The following is an 18,042-nucleotide window of genomic DNA, read 5'->3' on the forward strand; positions in this document are numbered from 1 at the left end:
CTTCAGCTGAAATTACACAGCAGTACTTTACATTCTCTAACTTCAGAAATATTCAGTCACTCTGCCCTTCATCCAAAAAAGGACTTAAGAGGTACTGAGGAGAACATACGGTTTCAGCAATTTAAAATTCAAGACTTTTTTAACCCTTTTATAATTAAGATTTAAGACATTTCATGTTTCAATATTCTTCCGTGTTTAGTTGTGCGGTGTGCAGTGGTGCTTACTGATTCCATATTGGTTTGACTTTCTAGTTTTGTTACAGCTAGGGATGTCTCAATCCGATCTAAAAATTGGTATCGGCTGCTGATCTGGCATTTTTTAGAAAATTGGATCAGATCAGATTTAGTCACGAGATCGGGCTGATCCGGGACCAGTTCTTGTGTGTGTGTGTGTGTGTGTGGGGGTAAACAAACGTCCTGCCCTCTCAAATTAAAGCTTTCGAAGGTAGGGAAAAGCTGCACAACAGCAGAAGGCTTAGGGGAATTAGTAAAACGTCCACAAGTTTCACTTACACTTTAAGGTCTGCACATACTCATTATGAGGTACGTTCAGTAGTGATGTGCAAGTCTGGATTTTTTCAACCCATGGGGCTTTTGTGGAATTATCTGGCTCGACCCAACCCGCCCCACAAATAAAGTGACATTCTTTTGACCCGCCCCAATCCGACCTGCGAGTAACCCGCTGAACTGCGCATCACTAACGTACAGCACGGAACGCCCCCCCATATAATACCTGGACAGACCTGTCCATAGATGCGCTACAGCAATGGCAAACATACGGCCCGTGGGCCAAAACTGGCCTGCCAAAGGTTCTAACTTGGTCTACAGTTTGAATTTGGAAAGTGCAAAAATTATACAAAAGTTATTAAGAGTCAAAGGTGTCATATTTGTTTTAGTTCAGGTTCCATATTCAGCCCAGTTGGGATCTCAAATAAAATAATAGCATAATACCTTTAAATAATGACTCCAAATTTAAACCAAAATATCATTGTAAAAAGTAAGTATTGGATTGGTATCGGCAAAACTAATCCCAAAAATATCGGATAGGATCGAAAGCAAAAAAATCCAGATCGGGACATCACTAGTTACAGCATGATGAAATTTTACAAATTTTTTTTGGACCAAAAACACATTCAAAAAAGAGACTTAAGGAAATGCAACCAGAATCAGAAATGTAATTGGAAACAAGGATACGAGTGATTATCATGTAGCCTAGAGGAGTATGAAGAATGAGAATTTTAGTGTTCCATGTAAATGACATATCCCGCATACGGACTAAACTAATAAACATAACCAGGACACTGATGCACATGTTAACACAGTCAGTGAGCCCATTTACATGCACACTAATTGTCTGATCATTAACCAATTTCTGGAGTTATCAGATTACTCAAGTGATCATGTACACAGCATAATGTGATGTTTTATCAACAGTTTAACAACAGTTACCTGATTATGAGAAATCGGATTAAAACACCTGGATTTCTCCCCATACCAATATCTCTTCATACATATATACCCACAAATCTGATTTATTTCATTCTTTTACATCTGCATGTGCAAAAAAACATAAACTAGTTGACAATCAAAGTGCCGTAGCCAAACATGAGCAGAAGACAATAACAGGAAGTCTGAGTTTACTGTCAGTATGTACCAAGGTTATAATACTTTTGGATTTTTCATTATAGTTTTGTTTTATTTAGTTTTGACTTTTTTTCTGTAATTCAGTTACTTTTAATTAGTTTTTAGAGCAGGTTTGCTAGTTTTTATTAGTTTTCTTTTTTTTTTTTAAATAAATGCTTAATTTTAGTTTAGCTTTAGTTTTAGTCTTTTCATATCTTTTATCTTCCTCGCCGTCATATTCAAATAAATCCCATACAGGACTCTGCTGCTTTCTCCCAACTTTAGTCTCCATGTTTCCAGGTAGAGTGGAGACCAGAAGACGACTCTTAACCACAAGTGACAGACTGTGAAGTGCCGTATGGTGCCGCTAGCTCAAATTGCTTGAGCAAAATAAATCGATTTCATATCCATCCAACATTGACAAAGACAAAAATGAAGGAAATTTTATCCATAATTTTTATGTTTTAGTTAGTTTTGTAAGCGCACAATACAGTTTCAGTTAATTATCATTTTTTCCTTTTAATTATAGTTTTCATTTGTTTCAGTTAATGAAAATGTTTTTTCAATTTTAGTTTTCGTCATTTTGTTCGTTTTCATTAACGATAATAACCTTGGTACGTACATACTCCGAAAGAAATTCAATAATGGACTGACTTGTCTAAAACAGGACTGATAGATTATGGGATTTCTAAAGTGCATGTAAATGCCTAAGATCTGATTATTACAATTATATGATTACTCCAAGTTATCTGATTTTTATGGTCATGAAAATGGGCTCAGGGTCTGTTCATGTCTAATCTCAATTCCAGGTTATGTTAGATTTACTGTGTCACTAACAGATGAACTCAAGTCTCTGCTGTGGATCTTCATGTGTCCCCTCACGTAACTCTTACGTTTAAAACTTTTGTGGCATACTGAACAGCTGAAAGGCTGTTCTCCGTTGTGACGCGCCATGTGAAATAGCAGACTCTGGTGATCAGGAAATCTTGTCCCACATATCGAACAACGAGAGGATTTATTTCCGGTGTGTGCTTCCATGTGTCTCTTCAAATAAGACCTCCATCTAAAAGTTTTACTGCACACGGGGCAGTTAAACTCCTTTTTTTTGACTCTCGTGTTACCAACGGCAACGTCATTGTGTTTTTTCACATCACTGACAGTGTCTGTGGCTTTCTTCTCACCTAAACAGGGTGCATGTGATGTCATGTGACGGAGTAGAGTCGACGCGTCTGTAAACCGTGTGTCGCATAACGAACAGCCGAATGGTTTGTCTCCTGCGCCAACGTCCTCATGTTTCTCCACAGAACTGTTACTATCAATGCTCTCTTTGTGGGTGACCTGACCCAGCTTAGCTTCTGTCTTCATCTGTCCACTTGAACTTCTCCCTGGAGCCTTTGTCTTTTTGTTTAAATTGGATTTATTTTCCCTGCTCTGTTCCCAATCTTCGTCACTGTCATCAGTATCCGAGGCCGACTCTTCGTCCTTCATCTCCGTCCAATCGCTGTCACTGTCTTTGTTGTCAGAATCAGGGGCCTTCTTCCAGTCAGCTTCATAAACCACAGAGGAGTCATCAGTCTGGTCATCACTAAGCGGTTGTAAGTATCTATCTGGATCTGGACTGACTGCTGGTTCTGATCCTGCCCAGTCCACTCTGTCCATGTCCACTCCATTCTGATCAGTTTGTCTGCGATGAAGCTGTGAGGACTCAGGTATAGCTCCAGCTGCAGTCTTCAGACGTGCAAGACTGGTTGTGGTATCAGCCTCTAGCAGCTCTCGAAGGCTCTTGTATTCTCTGTCCCGACTGATACACAGTTCCTCTTGTTCCACTTTAACTAGGATGAGGTCTGGATCCTCCTGGTCCAGATTGGGGCTGCATTGCTGTGGCTCAGTGTTAACTCCTTGATGAACTATAGGCTGGTCTTGGACGTCTGCAGGACTCTCTGAAATACAACCATATTAAAGAAACAAGTTATAATTACTGTGCATGAAACGTGTTAGGTGTTCAGTTGGTGACAAAATTTTAATTATATCCTTTATTAGGTCTAGGTTTTATAATTTCCCTCCAGTACATTACTGTTTTATGTTCTCTAATTCAAGACATACATAGAAAGTCTGATTCTTAGCAGAGGGGTGGCCCAATACATTTACATTTATGCATTTGGCAGATGCTTTTTTCCAAAGCGACTTACAGGGGAAAAAACAAAATAAAAGAATAAAATACAAGATTAAAGACATAAAGGAGCTGTATAATTAAAAACAATGTCGTACAGAAGAATAAAAAAGCAAAATGATAGACTTAAATACAAGAATAGATTAAGAAGACATAAAAACAGCTGTACAATTAAAAACACTGAAATAAAAATACCAAGTAAAACAACAGAATAAACATAATAATACATTTAAAATGGAATGTTTGAAAGTGCTAGGACAGGAGGTGCTCTCTGAAAAGCTGGGTCTTCAAGAGCGTCTTGAAGATAGGCAGGGATGCCCCTGTTCTAGTACTGATTGGTAGGTCGTTCCACGTTGGTGGAACGACCCATGAAAAGAGCCTGGATTGTTTTGTGCAAGGTTTTGGGACTGCCAGACAACATTCCCTAGACGAGCGGAGTGGTCGTGGGGCAACATAACCTTTTATCAGTGCACCTAAGTAGGTAGGAGCAGACCCATTGAGAATTTTATAGGCTAGCATAGTAGAGCACAAGACCAAAGAGGATTTGTGTTTTCAGTGTAGCTTATGTTTTGTTAAATACTAATAACTCAAGGACTTTTTTAGCTCCGTTAACCAGATCTTTGTCAAATCTCTGCTACACTTTCTTTCCCCCTTTAAACTCATTTATGCCTCAACCCAACACAAAGTAACAGAGATCCACATCCATTCAGATTATTACAAATCTACGATGAAACTGAGAAGCGCTGTTACTTCAGAACCACGGACAGCGTCACTGGATTCAGTTTTGCCAATTTGCAATTTTATACCATGATATATCGCATTTTAGCAACTTTAAAAAACCCATCTTACAACAAATCCTGCGACTTTTGGGGAAGGTATGGCACAGAGGAACATATTTGTTACGATGTGAGACTCACAGACTGTATGAAAATCAGTGGCTCATTGTCAACTAATTTGCAATCAGTTAAAGTATGTATGCTATTAATAGATCAGTAATGCAAGTGTATCAGGATTAAACTTATTTTAGTCCATACATAGTACATAGGCCTACAGTCCAATATGATGTCAAGTGGGCTGGACCAGTAAAATAATATCATAATAACCCATGAATAATGTCAACTCCAACCTTTTCTCTACATATTACAGTGAAAAAAAGTAAAATTACATTATGAAAATAGTTACATGTACAAACTATCCTACATTTCTTAAGAAAAATAAACGCCGTTTTAACAATATTATGTCTCATCTTAACATTTACAAATGTGCATTGCAACTAACAGATGGTAATGCATCTTCTACAAAGGTATAAAACATTTATTAACAGGCAGAATATTGTTAAAATTGCACTTAAGACATTTCAGGTTGCTCATATTTCCTCAGAGTATTCACATTTTTTGTGGTAGAATAGTTTGTAAATACAAAGATTTTCATGTAATTGCCCTTTTTACACTATAAACAAGAAGAAAGATTTGTAGCTGTTATTATTTATAGGTCATAATGCTAGTATTTTAATGGTCTGACCCACTTAAGATCAAATTGGTCTGTATGTGGCCCCTGAAGTAAATGATTTTAACAAACGTGATTGTCAATACCTCAGTGTAATTTTTGCATTTCACAAATTCAACCCACCAGCCGGACTGGTGGTGATGGGATGGTTTTGGCCCGTGGGCTGTATGTTTGACACTCCTGATTTAGAGACTTGGACTACTTTAGAATCTTAAAAAACATAAGGTGCTGTGCACTTTTAATACTGCTCAGTGAAATATAGTTTAAGATTCTGTTGAAAGTTACTGCCCTGTAGGCCCTTTCGGTGACCTATTTTCAATAGGCTTATGCACCATGCCAAGATGCATCAACAGTATAAATTTGGTGAGGATATGTCAATGCATTCTTCAGATAATGCGATTACGTCGGTGAAAGGACATGTCGCCATTAGACCTTGACAAAGTAGGTCAAGGTCACCTATTTTCAACAGGCTTCCACTGCATGCCAAGATACATCCACAGAATAAATCTGCAGATATCTCAACGCATTCTAAACGGGCAGACTAACAAGACATGCAGACAGACAGATGACAAAACGATTACAATACCCCTTTGGGCAGAAGTTGGCTGAGGGGTAACAAGTAAAACCTTAAAATACTGGTCACTGTTGTACTGAAATTGCACACTAGTGGACTGTTACTGTTCACATTTAGTAAACCTCCCATTTTTTAAAAAACTGTTTACGTTTGATTGTTTAGATATTTTAATTTTTAATTCAAATGTTATATCATGTGAGCCAGTCACTTCAGTTTATGTGAAAATTCCATGTGTATAAATGAAAAAATTAATCAAATGAGACAAAATCATCATAAATAATTTATCTGAATTTAGTCATATTTATGTACTGTTATAGTGATATATATATATATATATATATATATATATATATAATTGCACATGGTGCTAAAAGATTTTGGCTCTATTGCCCTTTCCAAACACACATTTCCCTGATGGCCTCTGGACGAAGATACAGGATTCAAAGAAACCAAAAATCAGCAGACTGAGGAACAACCCCCCCCCCCCCCCCCCCCAAGCGATAAGAATTCTGAATATATAACACTCTACACCCCCGGATATTGACCCTTTCTACACAAAACACATGCGCAAATTCCATAAGTGCATTTAACCATTGTGCAATATTTGGAAGCATGTTTATTATAGGAGTCTTTAAATCGAATAGAATAGAATAGAATAGACAGAATAGACTTAATTGTCATCACACCAGTTGTGCAATGAAATTACCAGCCAGCAACAGTGCACTTACATCTAAATAACACAAAAGATACACATATTAAAAAATATAAAATAGTGTGCGATTGAAAATATGTGCAAATTAGATATACTGTATGAAAGGGTAAAATTCTAAAAATATATGTCTTTTACTTCACTTTATTTCAAATATCATCTTATAATAGTTTCTCTTTATAGCTACATTAAAAGGTCAAAGTGTCTGAGGATGAGCAGGCCTACATCTTATATTATTCACTTGATCCCCAACATTAAATGGAATGTTTCTAACAAGCTACACAAGTAATAGGCTACATAATAATGATAAACATATCTGTAAATCAACACGATATTTACATTCCTTGCCATGTTTATGGAATGACTTCTCGTGTAATCTTGCAATAATAAATAAACAAATCATCACATTTGTGATTTAATGGAAAAACTGACATTACGCACCTCTGTTTTTTCAACATTTAGTAAATATAGGTAAAGTTTTGCACAGATGTCCAATGAAAAAGCCACTAGTATGTTATCTACTGCTGTAGAAATGAAATGCCTTGTGATGTATTCACAGCACATCTCAATGAGAAACTGTCTGAACTTCTGTCCATCCTTCTACATTATATTTAAAAAGGAACATCTCAGGAACCATTTGACACGCTGCGAAATTTGGCACAGGTCTTCACTTGGACTCAAGGATAAATTTTAAAGATGTCGAAGATGTCAGACGTCAAACTTATTGTGACCTCTTCTCTGTCTTTTTAATGAATGCAATATCTCATGATTGCCTCGAGGGAATTTCCTCAAATTTGGCAAAAACTGTTCACTTGGACTCAGGAATGAACAGATTAGAAGTGGGTGATCAAAGGTCAAAGGTCATGGTAGCTGTGATCTCACGTCTGTCTATTTTAATGACTGCAATACCCCAGGATTACCTTAAGGGGAGTTCTCACCTTTCTACCCCTCGGCCAGCTTATGGCCAAAGGGGTATTGTAATTGTTTTGTCGTCTGTCTGTCTGTGGGGCTGGCCAAGAGAAGGGTAATGTCAAAAAATACATTTAAAATCACCTTTTGAAGACTTATATATTTTGAAAGTACAATACTTCTAGTGTCCAGTACAAGTGTTATTTTTTAGAAAAATGTTTTAAAAATACTTTGATGCCATTATATTCAGCATAAATTTATGCTTGCATCCTTTGTCCATCAAGTGCAATTCAAAGTATAACTGTGATCCTCTTCTATTGGACCTATATTATACTTATAATAAAGTATAATGTCCATTTAAAAACCTTCAGCTATTCTTTTTAAAGTGGTTACAAATATCTAAAAAAAACCTCAGATAAATAGGTACTGTTAGGTATGTTAAAATGTATTACATTAGTTTATTAAGATATTTGACTTTGGATATTATATATGCAATGTACATAATAATAAATAAGCTGAATAAACAAATAAAACTTGTAATTATTCTCCCTTATCATCCATTAACATAATGGCTGTGTCCATCCGTTATCCAAACACTTAAGATAACATATGCCTTTATTAGTCCCACAAGGGGAGATTCCACTTAGCAAAACTCTTGCTATTTTATGCCATCATATATTGAAAAAAATATAAATTGTTTACTGTTTTGAAAAATAGACACCCTAGAGATCCAACAGTAAAGATTTTACAATTTTATGAAAATTGGAACTGCACTTTAAGGCAGGTTTTATACAGTGGTCAAAAACAGATGTTAACCTTCATTTTCTGCCAATCTGTTACCAAGGGGTTTTTACTATTTTTAAGCCAGAAAATTAGGTTAAAACATTCTTTTTTGAAATCACACATCTAAAAGTGCTCATTATTCCCTGAAAAATGGGGTATCATTCATCTTTCTGTCATAAATTGGTGTGAAAGGGCAAAAAAAAAAAAAAAAAAGTAGTACGGCTGTCCATCTGTTACTGCTTGACTCCTGTTCATTCAACGACCTAATCCCATTATCTGACGAATGCATTGATATATCTGACCCAGATTTATACTGTGGCTGAATCTGGGCATGCAGCAGAAGCCTACTGAAAATAGGTCGCCTTGACCTACTTTTTCAAGGTCAAATGACGACATGTCCTTTCAACGACATAATCGCATTATCTGAAGAATGCATTGACATATCTGCACCAAATTCATACTGTCCATGAATGCTGGCATGGAGCAGAAGCCTTCAGGAAATGGGTCACCTACTGGGCAGTAACTTTCAACAGAATCTTACACTATATTTGGCCGAGGGGTATTAAAAGTGTGCAGCATGTTATGTTTTTCACTTGGATTCAAAAATGAACCAAATATAGTTTGGTGATCAGAGGTCAAACAGTGTGGTGGATAAACTAAGAGGTCTGTTGGTATTTGGAGTTTGTACTAGTAACAGATAGAGCTGCAGAAACAGATCATGATGCAGACGTGATGGAAGATTCTGACTGAACTTATGGTTCTTGTTGTTTTATAATTTAGTCTCAGATCCAGCTGAAGTCAGGAGGAGAAGGTTAAAACACTCAACTGGACTTCACGGACACAACATGGAATCAGTATCATTAGCCTTTACAGGTGAACTCCCTGGATGTGTAGCAACATGTGTCCATAACAAGCTCAGGTTGAAGTCCCACTGCCATGTTCTATCTTCTCCTGGGGGGTTGGGGTTGGAGGGGGGGCAGGTTAACAAAGGGCTTCGTTTAGGTCAACCACACTGGTACACCCTGTCAAATGTACACTCCCCAACTCTAACCATGTCAGTACAGTCTCCGTGTAATGGTACAAGGTTATAATAAACTAACCTTCTTTTTGTGCTCGTTCATTTGCGTTCAGAAAACCGTCCAACAGTTTTTGTTGTCGCTCATTCACTTCTCTGTAAAGACAAAGTTCCTCCTCGTACTCCGCTATGGTTCGCTCGAACAGCCCGAATATCTCCTCCGCCGCCGCGGTTAGCCGCTGCTTCACCAGCGCCCTCAACATTTCACCTTTGGACATCTTCACAAGGCGACAACAACTTATTATACACACATATATAAAGTCCACAGATCATGTAGATTTATCCAGACATAGATTAGTAAGTCTTCTTTTGTTGCGCATCGCAGGAACTGGACATTCCTTTCATGCTAAAACATATTAGCTACAAAGGAAATAATAACTTCCGGGTCACCTTCAAAATAAGAGTCCTAACGGGTAACAGCATGAACAAGTGGTGCCAGGCACAACTAACCCCGCCCCTCACACGTATTTCACCCATTATAAGTAAATGGAAAATTTCTACATGAATAGTTTTGTTGCTAGAGTGAATAATATATAAAATCTATTGAAAAAGCTAAAAGGCATCAGAGATGACAAATACCAAAGAACACATTGTGTTTTTAATATCTGAAAATATAGCTTTCAATATATGGACAACAGATTGGAGTTACATTCAGAGCTTGACTTTTCTGCTTTTAAATGAGGGTTTTATTCTTTTGTGTTTTATAATTTTAATGATTTCACAGTGCCAAATGTGACATCCTGTCTTTCACTGAGAGATTCTTATTCTTATTCATTTATTTATCTGTTTTTCAGTACTTTCACTTGTGGCCAAAAGTTTTGGGAATGAAAAAAAATGATGCTTTGTATAAATGTGACTTACTTGTCATTAAATTTCTTTGAATTGTATATAATAGTGCTTCTACTTGTTCTTCAATGTAGCTCTGATATAAATAAATAAAAAGTAAACTGAGGTAGCAAATTTTGCAAAAACTAAACTTGTGTCATTCCCAGATATTTTGCCATGAGTATACAATGTACAGTGAGGAAGTAAAGTTATAAAGCATGTTTTAAACCAGAGATAATCTAAAAGGTGCTGTGAAAAGTAAATATATATTAATAGGTAAAACAGGAAGTTAAACAGGTATCAGTGATCTTAATGTTAATAGCAGATGTACAAACAAGACTGTTTTAGCTCAAAATGTAGTTTTATGAAAACATTATCGCATTTGTTTATTTATTTTTAAAGGTCTTGTGCTTCAATAATTTCATAATAAAACATCCTCAGGTTACAGCTTCTTAAAGGTGCAGACTTGATGCTACTTTTGTCAAATCTAGTAGTAAAATACTTGGTCTTTATGGAAGTAGATTATACAAAGATTCAAGGCTTGAAACCAGTTGTTTACAGTCTGTATTTTATCCTGAGACTTCAGTATTGACTGTTATGATCAATGATAAATGTACCTTTAAATTACCAGTAAATAATATTGTATAAATTACCTTTTTTTGTGATATTTTGAAATATTTGTTGATTAATAGATGTGATGTAGTACACATTAAGTTCCCTAGATCTCCCAATAAGGTGACAATAGAATGAAATAAATTCACAGGAAAATGAAACGTTGAATATTCTGCTTTTATTAGGCGAAGCACGAGTACAGTACTCGGATGTCCACAGCTTCCATCATCCAGTTTGAACACGGAGAAGTTCAGATCTGTCAGACTTCCTCTGGAATGAAAATGAGCAGTTAGATCAGGTAAAAAGTGTTCTGTGATGTGTTGTCAGGCAGTGTGTAGAATCCTGTATGAACACTCACAACACTTGTAGAGAGTGTTGAGCCTGGCGATATCGTTGCGGCTCATCTCCTTAGCGTTGCCAAAGGAAACGTTGGAGTTAGGGATGGGGACCATGGTGGGCTGGTTGTTCTTGGAGAAAGCATACCTACACCAGCAAATACAGAAATGAGACTGAACTGCTATACACAAATGAGCGGCGACGCACAGAACCAAAAAGCAGCTTTTTTTTTCACCTGTGGTACTGCATAACAGAGTTGTAATCATAGGGAGTGCCCTGGTTCAGGGTGGCAATCTTCCTGAAGTTGTGCTCCATTCCTGATAAACACAAAGAAAATGTAATTAAATTATAAACTTTGACTCTGGATAAAAATAAGTCCAGTTAATGCAGGGAAATAATGTGTTATAATGAAACGCCAAAGACAGTAATATTATTGGAATAGATTAAGACCAAGACCTATTCATTTCTTACGATGTGTACCATGTCGCAACTCCCATTTCACTATCATTGTCTTTGTCAATGTCATGTGACAAATAAAGATTCTATTCTATTCTATTCTATTCTATTCTATTCTATTCTATTCTATTCTATTCTATTCTATTCTATTCTATTCTATTCTATTCACACACATATACACACATTCATATACACTAAGACACACATTCTGATACATTAAAAGTTTTAGCTTTGACTGGGTGATGGTATATTGATTTCTTAAATATTGGACTGTATATTATCTTTTTTTTCTATTGTTATTTTTATTATTTATATCTGAGATGCAAATGTTTATTTTATTTTATTCACACCTGTTTTTTTGCATAATCGGGGCCTGTCGCAACACCCAAATTGTCTTTGTTAATGTCATGTGACAAATGAAGATTGTATTGCATTGTATTCTATTCTATTCTATTGTATTCTATTCTGTTCTGTTCTATTCTTGTCTCTGTTTTCAAGATTTGAACAATAATCTCTCTTCTGGATAATGTGCATTACCAGACACAACGTTTTGCAGCAAGACTTTGATGTGGTTGTCTCTGTCAGAGCGGGTCTGTTCGTGGTTGAATCCCAGAGCGTGGAGGAGCTCGTGCTGGACGGTACCATGGTACAGGCATCCACGGCGGGCCAGAGACACCACCTGCTTACCACCACGACGGCCAACGAAGGACCAACAGCTGTGAAGGGTAACATATAATTGGGAAAAAAAAAAAAAACAATGACAAAGAAATAAGATTAGAGGGCCTGGGAGAAGGTCTGTCTCAAGCGGTTCAGTGATGTTTGTCAAAGTCATTACCCATCCTTGGACTCGATGCTCAGCCAGTCACGGTCGCTGCTTCTGCTGGGCCTGAAGCGGATGCAGGAGAAGGAAGAGAAGGACTCCAGTCCACGGGTGATGATGGCCTTTTCACGGGAGGCTGGAAAACACGACACAGTAAACAGCAGCTGATCACCACAAAAATCCTACAGCATATCTACAGATTGATGAGTTTTTTTAAAAATATCTTTTTAAGTTGTTGTTTGTATCATATACTTTATGAAACAAATGCATATGGAAACAAAACTACAGTGATATCACCCATTCTTTTGTGTGGATTTCTGTTTTTCACAGTTTGGCTGTTGCTATCTTGACTTTTTGGAGCCAGAAATGACTATATTTGGGCAAAAGGGTGGAGCTGTAGAAGAGTGATCAGTGAAAGTCACTTATTCTACTGTTCAATCAAGGGCCATAATTCATTAAATAAGACTGTTATATTAAACACCCCAGAGTGATTTCAGACATGAGAAATTATAGTAAATATACTTGTGTTTTATAACAGTTTACATAGGCCTTTAAGGACAACAATTACATTAATGTTTCAGCCTCTAGAGTGTGACATCTGTGAGGGAGCTCACACTGGCCTGACGTTTCTACTCATACAATAATACAGTGTGCAATTATTATTATTATTATTATTATTATTATTATTATTATTATTATTATTATAGAGTATATGGCGCTTAGCAAGGTGTAAGACTGGTAATATTCCATGTTTTGCTCTATTACATATATTTTCTGTACTTAGTTATTGTTACTGTTTCTAATGACTGATATTATATATATTTTTGTAAATATTTTTTCATATAATTGCACATTTTGTATCTTTTATATTTGTTACTTTAACCCATAAAGACCGAGTGTTACTTTTGTGTCAGTTCCCAAATACATTTTTCTTTATATTTAAGCAGTTTAAAGTGATTTATCACCATTTACGATAATATTATCCTCTGTATTTTGCTCTTTTCTGTGTAAATCATACATTTTCCTATATTTAATTCACTGATCACGTAGATGTTCACAAAAACTCAGAGCAAATTCAAAGGTTATTATATCAGAAAAAAAAACAAAAAAAAAACAAGAAAATGTGACTATTCTAGCAAATCTATCAATAACTGAATGTTAAAACAAGTGTGTCCATCCACTGCCGTTGATCCAACTCCATGGGTTTTACTGGTGAATCAATGTTGTAGAAGACGATGGTGTTTCCACGTTCACATGTTGACCATGAAAAGATGACAAACTGTATTTTACACCAATTATTTACATGTATTGATAGGATTAGTGGATCAACAGGTATTAAACTATTTAGATCAGTAGATGCTTTCGGTTGCCAGTGGCTGTTTGGGTCTTTATGGGTTAATTTATACTTTTAATATTACAATCCTTGTTGTACAATTACAATTGCTGTTGTAACAAAAATGCGAATGTTTTGAGTTTGTGGGACAAATAAAGGATTATTTTGTCTCATCTTAATCTGCAGTACTAGTAAAAAACCACTGTTGCAACATACTTGAATGTGTAACTTTGCCACTTACAGAAATGGCTGGCGATGTAATAAGGAATGTAGACCTTCCCATCATTCCACTTGCCCCACATGCAGCCACGGCTGGTGCAGGGGTCAGCGTTTTTCTCAACCTCATCTTCAATAGCGATGTCTCCTTCAATCAAGGTGGGTCCATCCTCAGAACGGACTGAAACACATTGAACCGATGGTGAAAAAGCTGCTGAGCTGTGACCAACCACGTTTATACCGTCAGCCTGCAGCTCACACTCACTCAGGTTTCTGTTGGCTCTGTCCAGAAGCTCAGACACAGAGAGGTCGGAGTTCTCATCAACCTCTGTTCAGTGACAATAACAACAACAACACAGAGTCACTTTGTGTAAGAACACAAGAATCACAAGAATGATTGAAATATGTGTGTAGACAGAAGAGAGCATTTACCTGCCTACAGGTTCAGTGTGGGAGGCAAAAATTAGAATTTTAGAAAAAGTCAGAAACACAACAAACATAATTATTAACAACATAAACAAATCTACCAGTGATAATGAATGAAGCCAGTGAACGTAAGACATTGAACCTAACACATAAATGTAGATGTTGCATTGCTAGACTGAGCTGCAACTTAATTCTATTAATAATAACTTTCACTTGAATGTGAAGTCAAAACTTTACATCCAAACATAATTCAGTGGAAAAAGAATATGACATCAAAAATAAAATTAGCAGTGAAACACTAAAGTTGACCAAAACAAAAATAAAAACTACAATGAATAATGTAACACAACCCAAAACAAAATAGAATTTAATTTCCAGTGAGCTTTGTTTCTTAACCATTAATATTTCATTGGCTTTGCACAATATATCAACTTTATTACCAAGGTTTTTTCATTCATTTTAAAGCACAAAAATAGGATTTTACAGTGCAAATATTCATATGGAAGTCAAAGAACGCAAACTCCCACCACTCTCCCCCCTACCCCAAAAAACCTCAAAATAAAATGAAAACAAGACAAATAATAAAAATCTAAAAAGACTTAAAAAAAAAAAAAAAAAAAAAAAGAACAGTGTAACAATACAAATCATATGTAAACTTTAATGAACAATAGTTTGGATAATTATTTCTATGTATGTCATGCATTTTACTATTAAGGCTTTCCTCCAGAAACCTGAAATACCAATCCTAACATTCAAAGCGAATAAAAAATAAAAATAGAACTAGTCAATTACTGAGACTTATGTACTTGTACAAATAAAGTAAATTAGTAAATATTAGTAAAAACTGATGAAAATTTCAAAGCTATAATAACTCATGGCTGTATTATACTGATTTTGTACGTTTATGTGCCATTCAAAACATGTGGTTTTATACACATTATAGACTAGAATATTGTTTATAATATACAAACACATCCTTGTTGTAATATTTAATGCAAAGGTGAAGGTCTTACCTCAGTATCAGCCCAACAATAGGCAGACAGGAGCAGCAGAGACAGAGCAGTGAACCTGAAAATGCGAGCCATGGTAGAAGACCTGCAGGACAGACAGGGATCAGATACAGAATCCAGGTTCCAGTCATGATAAAATAAGGTGCTCAGCTTTCCATTAGTGCTGCTGAACTTACCTTCTTTACCTTGGACTGTGCAGCTCTAGGTTTGGGTCTGGGTTTTTATACACATCCAACCAAGTCACTCAGCACCATATATGGATCGTCTAAATAAGAAACTTAAGGAATCAGCTGAATTGTAACAGCCTTATCAGTCACATACAGTTTGTACACGTGCATATGTATCACTGCCCAGGTGGGAAAGAGACATTTGGAAAAACAGTGCTCCAGTTAAGTCTGATATGGCACTTCACTTCTTAACAGGGTCTGGAAACACTGCAGATCCTATGACAAGTACAATAAGTGTTGCATTTGAATGATTGTCTTTCAGTCTTTATGATGCACAGTCAGTAATACCACATGTACCAAATGAGTTGTCATCATCAGTGTGGACTATACAGTCACAGAAAAAATTATTAGACCATCAAAAGTCATCAGAAACAATGATTATGCAATCAAGTACTAACTCCTGTGTGTATCATATGACAAACAGTCAGAAAAGAAAACATGGAATGCCTAAAAGCATTGTTTTTGTCAGTACAATGCCATAGATATTGATGTAAGAACTGAAGTGATTTTGGTTATTATCAAGATAAACCATGGAAAATGGATAGATATCAGCTCCAAAATTAAACTACTTTGAGCTATTTTTGTTGTTACATTATATTAGTCCGGACAAATGTACCTTTAGTTGTACTGGGCATTAAAATGAACAAGAAATTGAGGGAAACAAGGGTGGTCTAATAATTTTTTCCATAACTATATGTCTATACTGCTCTCTTGGCCAAGTCACTGTTAGAAACGCTGTTAGAAACCACTGTTATCACATACTTTATAAAACAAATGCATATGGAAACAAAACTACAGTGATATCACCCATTCTTTTGTGTGGACTTCTGTGTCTTTCATAATTTGGCTGTTGCTATCTTGACTTTTTGGAGTCAGAAATGACCATATTTGTTCAAAAGGGTGGAGCTGTAGAGGAGTGATCAGTGAAAGTCACTAATGCTACTGTTCAGTCAAGGGCCATAATTCATTACATAAGACTGTTATATTAAACACCCCAGAGGAAAAAACGTGTCAAGAAAAAAACACTTTTTTCTTGACATGTATTTGGGGTTAATAGGTTCCACTAACAAGATTGTAAAATGACGTTGTTACATAATACTTGATGAAGTTTACCATTTTACCTGGTCAGTAAGCTAGCATTTAGCCTTAGCTCACCTTAGACCTCTCAGGCTTCACCCCTTTTGTCCAAATATGGTCACCTCTCAAACGACTCGCTTCATAACAGCGGTTCAGACTAAGAGGTGACATCTCAGTTGATCAGTTCACTAATTATGATGCAGATGAAAAGATGAAAAAAAAAAAAAAAATCACCCATTAGTCAAATAGAACAGAATTAGTGTGGTTGAGTGACATCTGATTTGAGTTAAACTGTCTGACTATGGCCTAAACTAAATTTATAGTTTTACCTGGACTGTGTGTTCAGTTGTACAGTACAGAATACTACAACCTAATACTACTAATGCCTACTAACATCCAAAATGATTATGCTGAATATAGTAAATATGGCTTGTTCTACATGCTTGCCTCTTGAACAGTTGGAACAATCGGAAAAAAATTAGTCAAGGTATCGTTCAAAAAGTCATATCACAGTCAACTGATGTGTAGTTCACAGCCTGTCAGAGCTGAAACATAGTCTCACAGCTCAGTTGTAAGAACTTAAAGTAGAACTTAAACTCTTTAACTGTGTAGAGTCTACAAAATTAGCATTAGTCTACACTGTAGACTTATACTTAACCCATAAAGACCCAGTGCTACGTTTGTGCCAGTACCAAAATATATATATATATTCTTTCTGTATTTAACATGTCTTAAGTAATTTATTACCATATATTATGACATTATCCTCTGTATTTTCTGTTTTTCCAGTGAACATCAGGTATTTTCCTATATTTCATTTACTGATCATCTAGAGTGCTACTTTTGGGACTGTTCCCAAATGAATTTTTTTAATCTCTATTTTTAATATTTCTTAAGTGATTTATCACAAATTATTTATTATTTATTTATATTATCCTCTGTATTTTGCATTTTTAAGTGAAAATCACCTACTTTCCTATGTTTCAGTTACTGATCATGTAGATGTTCGTAAAAGCTCAGATTAAAGTTGAGGGTTATTATATCAAAAACAGAGAAAACTGAAGAAAAGTGACTTTATCTGTAAAATACATCATTAACTGAACATAAACCAAGTGTTTCCATCCACTGTCATTGATCCAACTCCATAGGTTTTACTGGTGAATCAATGTTGTAGAAGATGACTGTTTCTGAGCTAACTACAGAACCTCTGAACTTCCAAATGGGTCATATCTGGTGACCATGAAAAGATGACAAACTGCAATTTACACCAATTATTTACATGTATTGATAGAATTAGTGGTTCAACAGGTATTAAACAGTTTAGATCAGTAGATGGTTTAGGTCGTCAGTGGCTAT

At 36.0% G+C, this 18,042-nt stretch overlaps 2 protein-coding genes across 2 annotated transcripts; both read right to left on the reverse strand.

The window, feature by feature from the left end:
• Nucleotides 1-2,416: 2,416 nt before the first annotated feature.
• Nucleotides 2,417-9,717, reverse strand: LOC115417160 (zinc finger and BTB domain-containing protein 24-like). Its single transcript, XM_030131174.1, has 2 exons — nt 9,374-9,717; nt 2,417-3,562 (listed from the first exon to the last, which is right to left on the reverse strand). Exons 1-2 carry the CDS (start codon nt 9,564-9,566, stop codon nt 2,433-2,435), a joined length of 1,323 nt encoding a protein of 440 aa, XP_029987034.1. The 5' UTR covers nt 9,567-9,717; the 3' UTR covers nt 2,417-2,432.
• Nucleotides 9,718-10,948: 1,231 nt separating this feature from the next.
• On the reverse strand, nt 10,949-15,457 carry LOC115417175 (low choriolytic enzyme-like). Its single transcript, XM_030131187.1, has 9 exons — nt 15,386-15,457; nt 14,379-14,382; nt 14,188-14,274; nt 13,972-14,127; nt 12,413-12,533; nt 12,115-12,293; nt 11,357-11,438; nt 11,144-11,268; nt 10,949-11,055 (listed from the first exon to the last, which is right to left on the reverse strand). Coding segments are annotated over exons 1-9 (828 nt in total). The 3' UTR covers nt 10,949-11,053.
• Nucleotides 15,458-18,042: the final 2,585 nt, after the last annotated feature.

This window comes from Sphaeramia orbicularis, chromosome 3, assembly GCF_902148855.1.
Source record: "Sphaeramia orbicularis chromosome 3, fSphaOr1.1, whole genome shotgun sequence".
Taxonomy (NCBI): domain Eukaryota; kingdom Metazoa; phylum Chordata; class Actinopteri; order Kurtiformes; family Apogonidae; genus Sphaeramia; species Sphaeramia orbicularis.